Genomic DNA, 14,213 nt, shown 5'->3' with positions numbered 1-14,213 from the left:
CCGGCTGGCGCATGTGCGCATGTGTGTTACTATTTATGTCAAAGCTAAGGGGTTGTCTCATCTAGGGCATTTATGACATATCGCAAGGATATGCCATAAATTTCGGACAGGTGCAGAGGCACCACTACTAGGACCCATGCCTATCTCCAGAACAGGGTCCCTCTGAAGTGAATGGAGAGCACACCGAACAAGAACTGAATTCTATCCATTCATTGCTATGGGACTTCTGAAAATAGTGAAATTAGTGTTTTAGGCTATTTTCAGAAGCTCCATAACAGTGAATGGACAGCAAGGTACGTAAGCATGGCCACCACTCCATTCACCACTTTGAGACTTCAAAAAGTTTGGAACCTCCAGAATTGAGGAAGCTTTGCTTGCATAGCTTCCTCGCCCTTCACTTTGGGATCCTATTCTGGAGATAGTAGCTGGTCCCAGAGGTGGAACCTGCACCTACCCAACATAAGTTATATTTATGGCATAAATAGTGATATGCAATAAATTTCCTCGATAGGACAACCCCTTTCATTTAATTTTATATGATTATATTGCCACAGGAACCCATTTAAAAAATAAATAAAACCCCTTTAAGCTGAGCTGACCTTTGCTATGTTTGAGATGTTAAAAAAGGATCTGCTTTTTCCTGGAAGAGCAATAGACACTGGAATGGGGCTTTTAATGTAATACAAAGCATGTTTTATGTCTAATCTAAAAAAAAAAAAAAAAGAAATTGATGAACATTTTAAGAAACTTGTCTGGACTGAAGCAAAATGGGATGGTGACATAATAGTTATTTCCGAGCAGTTAGTGCAAAATGATGTTCTTGTTCAAAGGCCTATAAAACAATGCCATAGTGAATGAACCAATACTGCCACTGATCTGTAAAAAAAATAAAAAATATTTGAAAAGTTTTGATTTAATCTTATGCAACCAAAATTTTCAAACAAATTCATATACCATAATAAAAGAAGCAACTCTGCAAAAATATTTGTTTTAATGTAGACTATTAGCAAAGTTGCTTTATTTGCTATTTAAGAGTCAAAGAAGCAAAATAGATACCCTTTACATTACAGTATATGCATGAGCTGTATATAAATGCAGAATTAGCATAAAATAATGACAAACATGTTAATTTACATATTTTTAAATTCTAATTATTTTTTTTGCCTTATACAGTGACAAAAAATTGTGGTAAAGAATCTGAATCCAGTTCAAAGCCCGTAAAATCAACAAAGAAAAAGGCATCTACTATGTTTCAGTCTAAAGGCAAAACACCTAATGACGCCAAAGAGAAAAAAAAAGGTATTTAATTAAAGATTACTCCATGACCACCAAATTGTATGCCCATAGATTAGTACAATCCCTACCACACTGCTGATGTGATAATGCCAACTTTTAAATTCCTATAGAATAGGGTTAGACAGACTGCAGGAAAAATATGGGAAAATATAATATAGTCTGATCTTTGTGTGTATTTGAAGGACATATTATGCTCCCCTATGACAAAAACCAGTACCCAAAACATATGAACATAATTGTGTGGGGATAGGGGGGTTGGGTATTGAATGAAGAATTCCTGTCTTGGAAATCCCCTCTATAAGACAGAGCAGTCGGCTAAAGAATTTGTCTGACATTATCCACGTCTGCAGGGATAATGTCTGGCTAGATCCGTCTACCCTCAGCAATATCAGAAAAGAGACAACTCCTTTAAAGTGCATCTGTCAGCATAATCGTATTGATCTAGGTATAATGCCTAGTAGGGTTATTTATGCTGAGTGAAACAATATATTTCTTTTTGTTATATGGTTAACTTATGTTCTCGTGCCAGAGCCATGGCTAAGTGACTCTGCACTTGCGCAGTGAATCAAATACTGCTTCCTGATCGGACTGGACATTTGCAAAATGGATATTCTGCCGCTTCCCAACCTCAGGAAGCAGATATTTTGCATTTTGTAAATGTCAAGTTGGCTCTGGAAATAGCACAGTGTGCAGAACACACAAGATATCTGGCCCTGTCAATCAGAAGTGAGGGGGGAATACAGAGAGCACAGGAGCATTGCACTCCTAGAGCTTTGGCAAGCCCCTTGGTGCTTCATATAGGTAATTTACACTACATAGAATATATCTGGGAAACTATTAAACCTATAGAGAAAATAAATATATTGTTTTACTCAACATAATCAACCCTATCAGCCATTATGCCTGGTTTATTAGGGTTGGTCATCCTGGCAGATCCTCTTTAAATGTTGGTGAGTTATAAGGTTGCACACCACCAGTAGAAGCTTAAGAAACAAACTTTGAGTTTGATCTTTTGGTCTATGTCATTGAAGCCCAACTTCAAAACAACCTAATGTAATAACAACAATATACATTTTCACTTGCTGCTGTGTATTTTTCATCCAAATTTTCCCTCCTGCATTTTCTGAGGGTCAGGTGAAACTCTGTATGTAGAACTTTATAACACCAGCCAAACTTTTAGTTAGGAGGCATTTTATGAATTAAAAATGGATGAAAGTTAAACAACCTTTGTGCAGTTGGAATTTAGAAGCACAGTCATTTTGTAATGTCAACATTTTGCAGCAGGGTCTTCAAAATGTAATGATGAAGAAGAAGATGAGGAAACCATAAAGAACTCAAATAAAAGGGGAAAGAAAGGAAAGAAATCCAAAAAGGTATTAAGAAAATTATTGGTGCATGTATGGTTCCATCATTTTATTAAGAAAATAAACAGGGTTTCATATGCATTTTAAGTATTAGGCACATATGGCAGCACGGTGGCACAGTGGCACAGTGGTTAGCACTGGTGCCTTGCAGCGCTTGAGTCCTAGGTTTGAATCTGACCAAGGACAACTTCTATATGGAATTTGTATGTTCTTCCCATGTTTGTGTGGGTTTCCTCCGGATTCCTCCCAAACTCCAAAGACATACTGATAGGGACCTTAGATTGTGAGTAGTGCTATACTGTGTAAGTGCATAAAATAAAATAAGTTTAGATTAATGAACATGGAACTTTGATTTTATTCATGGTGTTGTAGGAAACAGTTTTTAATATGTAAATCAACCGTTTAAAGGCCCTTTTACACAGATTGATGTTACTAGCAATTATTGAGAACAAATAAAATGTTACTAATAATTGCTTGATCATCAGCCAATCAAGGGATATGGACTTTGGTTGATTGGACTGGTTGCTGCAGGAAACCAACAGGCTGCTACCTACTGGAATGGTCCTGGTGTAGTTGACAGCTGAACCATGGGGGTCAGAGACACCAGTGTGAATCACCAAAGGAGCAGACAATACCTGTTGTCAAACAGGTCAGAAACAGGGCGGGCAGAGCTTGTGCATATCTGTAAAACAATTCTGATGTGAGGGCAGGCAGTGGAGGATCAGAGTTGGTAATAAGTAGGAATAACAAACACTTAACCCCTTAGGGACTGGGCACATTTTCACCTTAAGGACCAGGCCATTTTTTGCAAATCTGACCAGGCCATTCTGAGATAGTTTTTTTCGTTACATATTGTACTCCATGACACTGGTAAAATGGAGTAAAAAAAAAAAATATCATTTTTATTTATAAAAAAATACCAAATTTACCAAAAATTTTAAAAAATTTGCAAACTTCCAAGTTTCAAATTCTCTACTTCTATAATACATAGTAATACCTACAAAAATAGTTATTACTTTACATTCCCCATATGTCTACTTCATGTTTGGATCATTTTGGGAATGACATTTTATTTTTTGGGGATGTTACAAGGCTAAGAATTTTAGAAGCAAATCTTGATTTTTTTTTTTAAATATTCAAAAACTTCTGTGAGGCTTACACAATGCAAACCACCCAAAAATTACCCCATTATAGAAACTACACCCCTCAAGGTAGTCAAAACTGCTTTTACTAACTTTGTTAACCCTTTAGGTGTTCCACAAGATCTAATGGAAAATAGAGATACAATTTCAAAATGTCACTTTTTTGGCAGATTTTCCATTTTAATATTTTTTTCCAGTTCCAAAGCAAGGGTTAACAGCCAAACAAAACTCAATATTTATGGCCCTGATTCTGTAGTTTACAGAAACACCCCATATGTGGTTGTAAACTGCTGTACGGGCACACGGCAGGGCGCAGAAGAAATGGAATGACATACGGTTTTTGAAAGGCAGATTTTGTAGGACTGTTTTTTTTACACCATGTCCCATTTGAAGCCCCCCTGATACATCCCTAGAGTAGAAACTCCAAAAAAGTGACCCCATTTTAGAAACTACACCCCTCAAGGTATTCAAAACTGATTTTAAAAACTTTGTTAAGCCTTTAGGTTTTCCACAAGATTTTATGGAAAATGGAGATAAAAGTTAAAGATTTCACTTTTTTGGCAGATTTTCCATTTTAATATTTTTTTTAATTGTAGCAAGATTTCTCAGCTGCTCTTGCCATCTCACAATTTCTACTTCAAGCCATCGAGCTGTGAGGGTCATCAGTAAGGGACGACCCTACAGCGACGACGTGTCACGGTTGTGCCTCCGGGCTGCATTAAAGTACGTACCATGCTGGCTGCTGTTAAACTATTGTTATTGTGACTACAACACAATCGTGCCATGTGACCATAGCCTAAGAGGATGTGACAAAATCTTCTGCAAGTAGTAAATGGCTGTCAAATAACTGTACAAATGAGAAGGCTGATAGCACTGATGAAGTTAGAGCTCAGCTAGTCTGTGCAGGTTGACAAATGTCTGAACATTCTGTACAACCCACACAGTAGCAGTTCAGTCTGAAAAAAGCTTTGGAAGTGACAGGATGGCAAGTGCAGTACAGTGCGAGTCTACAAAGAAAGTGAGGGATTTGAAGTCAGCTGGAGAGATCATGGCAACAGTTTTTGGGATATAGAAGACGGTTTATTGCTAGAATTCCTGACACAAGACAACAATTACAGGAGACACCTATGCTTCAACAATGAAGGTATTTTGTGTGGCAACCGAAGAGAAACACTGTGGGAAGTTATCGGCAGGTGTGTTGCTGCTTCATGACCATGCACCAGCTCATAAATCTTGCGAATCACAAACTGCTATCAGGGAATATTGGCATTTTGAGAATTCGCTAATATCTAAAATATAGTGCTATATCTTCGTAATTGCGAATATTCAAAAAAATATATAATCATCAGTACCCATGATCCCTCACTGCTTATTGCTTGTGGGCCAATGAGAAAGCTGCAATATCTTTGACTTTAGGAGTAGTGTTGATCGCAAATTTTCATATCGCTAATTTTTATTGCAAATTTTCCAATTGCCGATTTTCGCAATCAAGAAAATAATGACTGGAGATCACGAATTTGCGAATATATGACAGACATTCGTAAAATAGCGCAAATTCGAATATTGCCCCTGCCGCTTATCACTGTCAGGGAATGCGACTTCATGGAGCTTAACAATTATCCTACGGTCCAGACCTGGCTCCCAGTGATTACTTTCTCTGAACAAATTTCTACGTGGGAAAGTATTTCCCAATGATGATGCTGTCAAGGAGGCAATAACAGGGTTCCTGCAGCAGCAAGAATTATCTTTCTATTCTGTATTCTGAAGGTGAAGTGGAATAACTGTGTTAAAGTCAAGGGGGATTACACTGTAAAGTAGTAAACTAAATTTTCTCAGAAATTCTTGTTTTCATATTCAGGTAGATAATTTATTGAATATATATATATATATATATATATATATATAAGCGAAAAAGTGGGACTGCACTCCTGAATTGTAGTGAAATCCCAAAACTTTTTATTCACCCATTTTAAGGCAAACTTGCAACGTTTCGGCTCACAAGAGCCTTCCTCAAGCATATAAACAGTGAAAATGAGGGCATATAAAGACATATCCTAAGTGATCAACCAATCACAGTGTGGTTACAATCATAGTTAAATTAAATACATCTGATGCATGTGCTAAAAATAAACAAAGTGCATGTGCATAAAGTGACATGTGCCATGAGATCCACAATACAAGAACTATATACCTGTTTGTAGATCAAATAACCATATGGTATACAAGACTTCAAATACATATATATGACATCTTTAGTAAGATTATAATAAAAGTAACTTAGTGTAGCGGATGAAGATCACAGAGATCGCACCTCTAAAAGTCATGGCGCCAGCTGAGACCATCGCGCTCCATTGAGAGTCTCCAACATTTCATTGCGCATATCCGGACGAGCGTCATCATGTGTGTCATAGCGCTTTCATGTGACGCATGCGCTCTTCACAGTTGTACTGAAACCGCTATTTTACTTGAAGGCAAAGCTGCCCTACTGGTTCCATTAGTATTTATTATGGATATATTGATTGTGCAGAATGCCTCCTCAACGATATATCAGGCCGCGGTAGGTAACTCCTACATTGTCCAGCATATGGGGAGAGCTCCAACTCTGCCGAGATGGACCCCAACCCACTAGGTCGCATATGTCAGAAGGGGACACATCAATGAACCCCGCTGGCATTGTCAACCTAATTGCCGGCAATAACGCAGCCATAGGGGGGATTCTCCCTCAAATTTCTAAGGAAAGCACTACACAAAACTTACATATCTGGAATTGCGCAACGAAAGAACACTGATGTTATTGCTGGGCGTCACCACTTTCAAAGAGGTGTGGTTCAGGGATCCTCATCCGATCACGTGAGGGTTAAAATTTCTAAAAGGCAAAGATAAATTTACAAATTAATTACACATTCGATGGTATGTTTCATGTGAATTACAAATTGTACTTTCACCGTTCCTTGGCACTATCATACATAATTGAGACAGGAAGACCGCCAATACAAGGAAAATCAGGATCAACCCCAAATCAATGGTCTCTCACCTAAATTCCACATTAAGCCCTCTAGGATGTAAGCTATCCAGAGCATATATCCATTGAAGTTCTCTTTTTTTTTAAATTGCTAAACGGTCACCACCTCTTCTGGGTGGCGCAATATGATCGATGATCCAGCATCTTTGATCCCGAACTAACATACAGTCATCTCATATATCTCCATGAACTTAAGGGATATGTGAGGGTGCGTACTGTGCTGTTGTTCTGGTTCTGGCCAAGCTGCCAGTTCGGTTGATGTACTGCTCCAAATTAATTAATATACGTGCACGGAGAGATCAAACTGAGACAACCCGCTACATGGAGTTAAAACAGTATCTCTGGTTTATTTCTGAAACAGCAGACAATACATAGGTTTTACGACAGGAAGGAGTGGGAGGGGGGTGTAAGATAAAGTATATCTTTTCTATTGGCTATGAACTCTATACTTTTCTGTAACCTTGACGGCCAGAGGAAATTCCTCCCCCCTCCCCCCTTGCTCGTGGGTGAAACCGTTACTTCTTCTTTCTTTGTAACTGCTTGCTTGAGCTGAACGGAAACCACAAAGAAACACATGATAAAACACAAAGTAAGATTCTAGTTTATAGGTGTTGGCTGAATGCCTGGCCGCCATCTTAGCTAAACATAGTCCTCAACAAGCAAGTATCCATTTTGTATCAATAGTCCATAACAGTCCCCCCTTGGAAACTTGATTGTAGACTTTCCCTTCGCCTAGCGAATCCCCTGGGCAGACCATTCGTATCCTTTTCACCCGCAGTGGCGACAACCTACCCCTTATAGGTAGGCTCCCGGTTGCTCGGACTTGTGGCAATACCCTGGGATTCATCTCACCCTATCTCAGCCAGGCATCATTGTGATGAGGGGGAGCTGTGTTGAACGATGTTTCCTTCTGTTCTTCCTCATCGTAGAGGAGCATTATAGGTCGTTCATCAGTTTTCTTCATTCTTTTTGAAAAGCGGGTCACACAAATAAGAACGAGCTTAATCACTACATACAGGGAGTGCAGAATTATTAGGCAAGTTGTATTTTTGAGGATTAATTTTATTATTGAACAACAACCATGTTCTCAATGAACCCAAAAAAACTCATTAATATCCAAGCTGGATATTTTTGCAAGTAGTTTTTAGTTTGTTTTTAGTTTTAGCTATTTTAGGGGGATATTTGTGTGTGCAGGTGACTATTACTGTGCATAATTATTAGGCAACTTAACAAAAAACAAATATATACCCATTTCAATTATTTATTTTTACCAGTGAAACCAATATAACATCTCAACATTCACAAATATACATTTCTGACATTCAAAAACAAAACAAAAACAAATCAGTGACCAATATAGCCACCTTTCTTTGCAAGGACACTCAAAAGCCTGCCATCCATGAATTCTGTCAGTGTTTTGATCTGTTCACCATCAACATTGTGTGCAGCAGCAACCACAGTCTCCCAGACACTGTTCAGAGAGGTGTACTGTTTTCCCTCCTTATAAATCTCACATTTGATGATGGACCACAGGTTCTCAATGGGGTTCAGATCAGGTGAACAAGGAGGCCATGTCATTAGATTTTCTTCTTTTATACCCTTTCTTTCCAGCCACGCTGTGGAGTACTTGGACGCGTGTGATGGAGCATTGTCCTGCATGAAAATCATGTTTTTCTTGAAGGATGCAGACTTCTTCCTGTACCACTGCTTGAAGAAGGTGTCTTCCAGAAACTGGCAGTAGGACTGGGAGTAGAGCTTGACTCCATCCTCAACCCGAAAAGGCCCCACAAGCTCATCTTTGATGATACCAGCCCAAACCAGCACTCCACCTCCACCTTGCTGGCGTCTGAGTCGGACTGGAGCTCTCTGCCCTTTACCAATCCAGCCACGGGCCCATCCATCTGGCCCATCAAGACTCACTCTCATTTCATCAGTCCATAAAACCTTAGAAAAATCAGTCTTGAGATATTTCTTGGCCCAGTCTTGACGTTTCAGCTTGTGTGTCTTGTTCAGTGGTGGTCGTCTTTCAGCCTTTCTTACCTTGGCCATGTCTCTGAGTATTGCACACCTTGTGCTTTCGGGCACTCCAGTGATGTTGCAGCTCTGAAATATGGCCAAACTGGTGGCAAGTGGCATCTTGGCAGCTGCACGCTTGACTTTTCTCAGTTCATGGGCAGTTATTTTGCGCCTTGGTTTTTCCACTCGCTTCTTGCGACCCTGTTGACTATTTTGAATGAAACGCTTGATTGTTCGATGATCACGCTTCAGAAGCTTTGCAATTTTAAGAGTGCTGCATCCCTCTGCAAGATATCTCACTATTTTTGACTTTTCTGAGCCTGTCAAATCCTTCTTTTGACCCATTTTGCCAAAGGAAAGGAAGTTGCCTAATAATTATGCACACCTGATATAGGGTGTTGATGTCATTAGACCACACTCCTTCTCATTACAGAGATGCACATCACCTAATATGCTTAATTGGTAGTAGGCTTTCGAGCCTATACAGCTTTGAGTAATACAACATGCATAAATAGGATGATGTGGTTAAAATACTCATTTGCCTAATAATTCTGCACTCCCTGTATATCACCAATATTATTAGGGCTACCTGCAATATTACCTGGACAATTCCCATGAGCCAACCCCCAATACCTTTGAACCAGTTATCGGGGTTAAGGGAAGAGAAGGTATCAGACCACCATGTATCTTTACCAGCTTTATGTGAGTCCAGCCATTTATCCCTTAAATCCGCCATTTTCTCTATACCCACCTTAACTTGCAAATTACCCTGCGGGTCTATGTAATGGCAACAAGAGGGTCCCACAACCTGGCACATACCTCCATCTTTAGCTGTAACATAATCTAGAACTAATGTGTGTTGATTGGTGACAATGATTAACTGGTTTGCACAATGTTCGAGGTATTCATAAGTCTCATCACTTCTCATATTTGGTCATCCAGGTAGTCTGTTGCTACTACCAGATGATCCCACATCTGCGCTATCATGGGATATATGAAGATGGAACTAACAATTTTGTTGGAAATGCTCATCTCTACTACATGTGGCTTGCCATTTGGTCTGGGTGTGTTATCTTTGGCCCTACTATACAAGGTGTGTTTAGGTACTGCATTTATGTCAATTTGAGAGTGTGGTACTATAAAGGTGGCAGGAGTAAGCCTGGCGATGGTGCACAGTCCTGTGACATTCCGGGATAACCATTTGTACGCTTTGTGTCCACAAACTAAGTATATGTCTTCTGGAACTGCCACTGTTGTGCTATTGAATAATCGGGTAATTAGTTTGGCTAATTTTATCCCTTTCGCCAACTCATATACTTTTAAATGACCTTCAGTGTCTTTAGCTAATATGCCTGTCATGAGATCCTGTACAGTACGGTTGTTCCAGGGTAGGTCTTTTCCGTTCACTGCATCTACACCAATACACTGCACGTGGCTGTCTGTTTCTGCATCGCAACCTGAGTGTATGTGTGGACTAAATGTCATACCTTTGGTTTGTACTTGGATGTGACATTAGCCCAGTGTCCCTCTTGCCAAGGAGTAGAGCTATAATCTACCGAGGGTCCTGATCTGTTTACCATGAGCCATGGGGCATCTGCCCACCCTGCAACAGGTAAGGCTACTTCCCTGTCCTTGTTTGTACTGGATTTAACTTGGTGTATGCTAGTGAGAAAGATGGTAGAATTAGACAGGTCAATCAGTTCAGAAAGGTCCAAGGGTATCGCAAAATAAGGCATACTGGTTGAACTCACGGGACTGTGGGTACAGATCCAACAATCTCTGAGTGTCTCAACCCCTGGACTAGAATTTGATGGTGCCGTGTCAGTGAATTGTCCTATTCATCACCCAGTGGCGTGAACACTGCTGATATGCCTACAGTCAAAGTCATAAGTAGGTGGACCCTCATGGCTTATTGTGCCAGGGTCGTCGGGACAGCCTTTACTCTTTTTTACAATGTGAGGCGTGGATCCAGGTAAGCCTCCCTTCGAGTTTTACAGAGGTCGGGGTAGTCAGCAACATCTGGTAAGGCCCCTTGTATCGTGGTTCGAGGGTGTTTCTGATGTGTTTCTTGACCACCACCCACTCTCCAGGTTTGAGAGTGTGTATTCCCTCTAGGGAGTCAGGATCTGGAATGGAAGAGAAAACTTGTGCACGTATGTTAGACAATTGTTTACTCAGGGCAATCACATATTTAGCAACAGATTCATAATGCATTTGCAATTGCTGTGGGAAGTACTGTCCCATCCTAGGCCGTGTCCTAAACAAAATTTGGTGTGAAGGCCTATGGGTGTGTCTAACTGAAAATAGTGCTATTGGCAGGCATTGTACCCAACTGAGCCCTGTCTCCCTAGTCATTTTCAGCATCTTGGACTTCAGTACCCCATTCAGTCGTTTGACTTTGTCGCTGCTTTGGGGTCTGTAGGGCATGTGATAGACCAAGTGTGACCCCACAATCTTCCAGACTTCTTGGGTTAATCTAGCAGTGAATGCTGGGCCCTGATCACTCTCAATGACCTCAGGTACTCCGAACCTACAAACAGTTTCCTGCATTAAATTCTTAGCAGTTGTTGTGGCTGTCTGATTTTGGACGGGGTAGGCTTCTGGCCACCCAGAGAACAAGTCTACCACTACTAGCACATATTGAAACCCTTGGCACATTGGCATCTGGATGTGGTCAATTTGACCGTTGTAACGGGTACTGGGCTTTGGGGAGACATTTGGTTGGTGTAGGCTCAGGTCTGGGGCCACCCATATTTTGTCTATTAGTTCTTTCATGATGGTCTTAGATTGGTGGGTGGGCCCATGAGCTATTGAAACTATCAGAGGATAGAGAGCTTTGGGCAGAGATACTCTCTTTCCTTGGGTCCACAGTCCAGATTCTTTCTCTTCTTGGGCTGACTCTTTTAGCCAATCCAATTTTTCTTGTGGCCTGTTTCTGTATTTGTTTCAGGAGGTCCCATGTGATTTCTTCTTGTTCCAGGTCTTCCTGTGTTATCATAATCTGGTCTGACTCGACTCTTTCCTCTTTCACTGCTGCTTCCTTGGCCGCTTGGTCAGCTAGGGCGTTTCCTCTGGCCTCAGGGGTGTCAGCTCGAGTATGGGCCTTTACTTTGATCACTGCCACTTGGTTGGGCAGGAGTACTGCTGCCATTAGGGCTGCTACTGCTGCAGCATTCTTAATCGGGGTTCCTGCAGCTGTAATGTAATCCCGGGCCTTCCATATTAGTCCAAAGTCATGAACCACTCCAAAGGCATATCTAGAATCTGTGTAGATATTGGCGGTAGAGTCTTTTGCCATGAGGCAGGCTTCAGTGAGGGCAATGAGTTCAGCTTCTTGTGCTGACTGGTCTGGGCGCAATTGTCTTGCACACAGCACTTCATGCTCACTTGTGACTGCCATGCCTGTATGGAACTTCCCCTTGTCATCGGCGTACCTTGAGCCGTTCACAAAGAGAATCTAATGAGGGTTTGTCAGAGGAGTGTCTTGGACTGATGGTGGTGTCCCTACTTCAGCTTCCATCATTGTGATGCAATCATGTTCTTGTTCCTTGTAAAGAGAGTCGGTTGAGGCCCATAGTTCTTCTTCCTGAAGATCCTCTTCAGCATGTAGATCAATAAAATCTTCAGAATCTCCATTATACTCCCCCCTTGGAAGAGGAAGGAGTGCAGCAGGATTGAGGATGTGGCACCTCTGAATGGTGACATTATCTGGCAGAAGCAAACTACACTGAAGCCGGAGGTGGCGCTGTGCAGTGAGGTGTTTAGGTTGAGTCTGCTGGAGGATGGCAGAAATGTCATGGGGAGCCAGAATAGTGAGGGGATGACCTAGTACCATATCAGAAGTGGTGGCCAGCAGGGCACTGGCTGCATGTACAGCTCTGACACAGGAAGGGGCTTCTCTGGCTACTGGGTCCAGTCTCTTTGTATGGTAGGACTTTGGGGTCCTTCAGGGTCACAGTGACTGGTGGGACATTGAGGTATCCAATATCCTGGGGTCCTCTGGCCCAGAGAGTATTGGGGATGAGGTGCAAAATGGTTTGCAGCGAATCCCCTTGCTCATATGAATCAGTGCAGAATTTTATTGTCAGACATCCGGCAGCCGTGGGTGTCACATAATTTGAGTGAAAACCACAAAGACCAAGAAGCGAGACAGTTTCTTATCAGAAAGAGGATCTTAAACTAACACAGCAGAAACTAACATTTCTGTGAAAAGAAAAAAGGTGGGGGTCAACTGATCCCCCGTAGCTGTCCTGCAATGTGGTGGAATGATCTGCTAATTTAGCTTTTGTCCATTTCTGTAGTTGTTCTATAAAGAATTCTCCAGACTCATGATCCCGGGGGTCAAAGTTAGCACCTTTAAGTTCAGGGATGTGGATTTGATCCATTATCAGTGTGGAGTATTCACCTGTCTTGTTTTCCACTATACTTTGCAGGTCCGACCATGTGCACCCATAGGTTTGATGCACTTGGGACAGTTTCCTGAAAAAGGGCATGGAATGGGTCTCATGGTCAGGCAGTAAATTCACTATGGTGAATAACTGTTGTGGGGTGAAAGACACATATTTTGGTGGTCCCTGTGGCCGGTTAAGTGCTAGGGCTTCTTTCAGTGTCTCAAGGTTTCCCTGCTCAATTTTCTGTAAGTTCTTTTGTAACTCTGTAATCTGACCCTGCAGTATTTGATCTTGTGAACGTCGTGATGGGTGCATTTTGTATGCCCATTGTGGATTCTGCAGCACCGTCTGCATCCCCCTGTTCTGCTTCATCAGGTTGCCCCCCTACCATTGTAGGAGTAAGGGTGGCAGGTGAGTGGGGTAGCATGAATGTACCGTCCGGGTTAACCATGGGGTACAAGGTAGTAGGAAGGGGCAAGGGTGACATAGGAGTGACGGGGGGGTCCGGACCGAATGATATTAAAGGTCCGTTCATGGGCGTTGCCTGGGGACAAGATGGCGCTGTAGCTAACACGGGAAGTGATGGGACGTGCCGGAGAGTAGTTACCAAGGTGTAGTTTTGTGGGTGGGGAACCCCACAGGGAAGGCACATATCACGGGAGAAGGGATTCTGTTGACCACATGTTTTGCAGGTCCACCCACCTGCTTTCTTCCCGGCGCCATTATAGGGTGGTGGCAAGTCATGTATCAATGCAACACCAGGCTTACATAAATATCTCTGTCTTTTCTCATCAAAATTTAGTTCCCCCCGGTCTGTTCAAATTCTTTACTACAGTCCAACCACACACGGACCATGTCTGTCAATTTATCATCCTCTAACTTCCCCCTCTTCTCGTTTAACAACACTTGCCAGGTGGCAATACATAGGATGCCTCCTTTACAGACAGTATAACTCTTCTCCAACTTAGTTAATCCTTTTATG

The 14,213-nt window shown here is 41.7% G+C and overlaps 1 protein-coding gene across 1 annotated transcript in view; it reads left to right on the top strand.

Moving 5' to 3' along the window:
- Window positions 1–281: 281 nt before the first annotated feature.
- Window positions 282–14,213, top strand: part of TULP1 (TUB like protein 1) — a 460,336-nt gene continuing 446,404 nt past the window's right edge. The window contains exons 1-3 of the mRNA XM_044285681.1: window positions 282–297; window positions 1,174–1,299; window positions 2,581–2,669. Of these exons, the coding sequence (XP_044141616.1) occupies window positions 282–297; window positions 1,174–1,299; window positions 2,581–2,669 (231 nt within the window). The remainder of the gene's footprint in view (window positions 298–1,173; window positions 1,300–2,580; window positions 2,670–14,213) is intronic.

The sequence above is a fragment of the Bufo gargarizans genome, chromosome 3, assembly GCF_014858855.1.
Source record: "Bufo gargarizans isolate SCDJY-AF-19 chromosome 3, ASM1485885v1, whole genome shotgun sequence".
Classification (NCBI taxonomy): domain Eukaryota; kingdom Metazoa; phylum Chordata; class Amphibia; order Anura; family Bufonidae; genus Bufo; species Bufo gargarizans.
The sequence above is the reverse complement of the archived record's forward strand: the minus strand, read 5'-3'. Positions and strand labels throughout refer to the sequence as shown.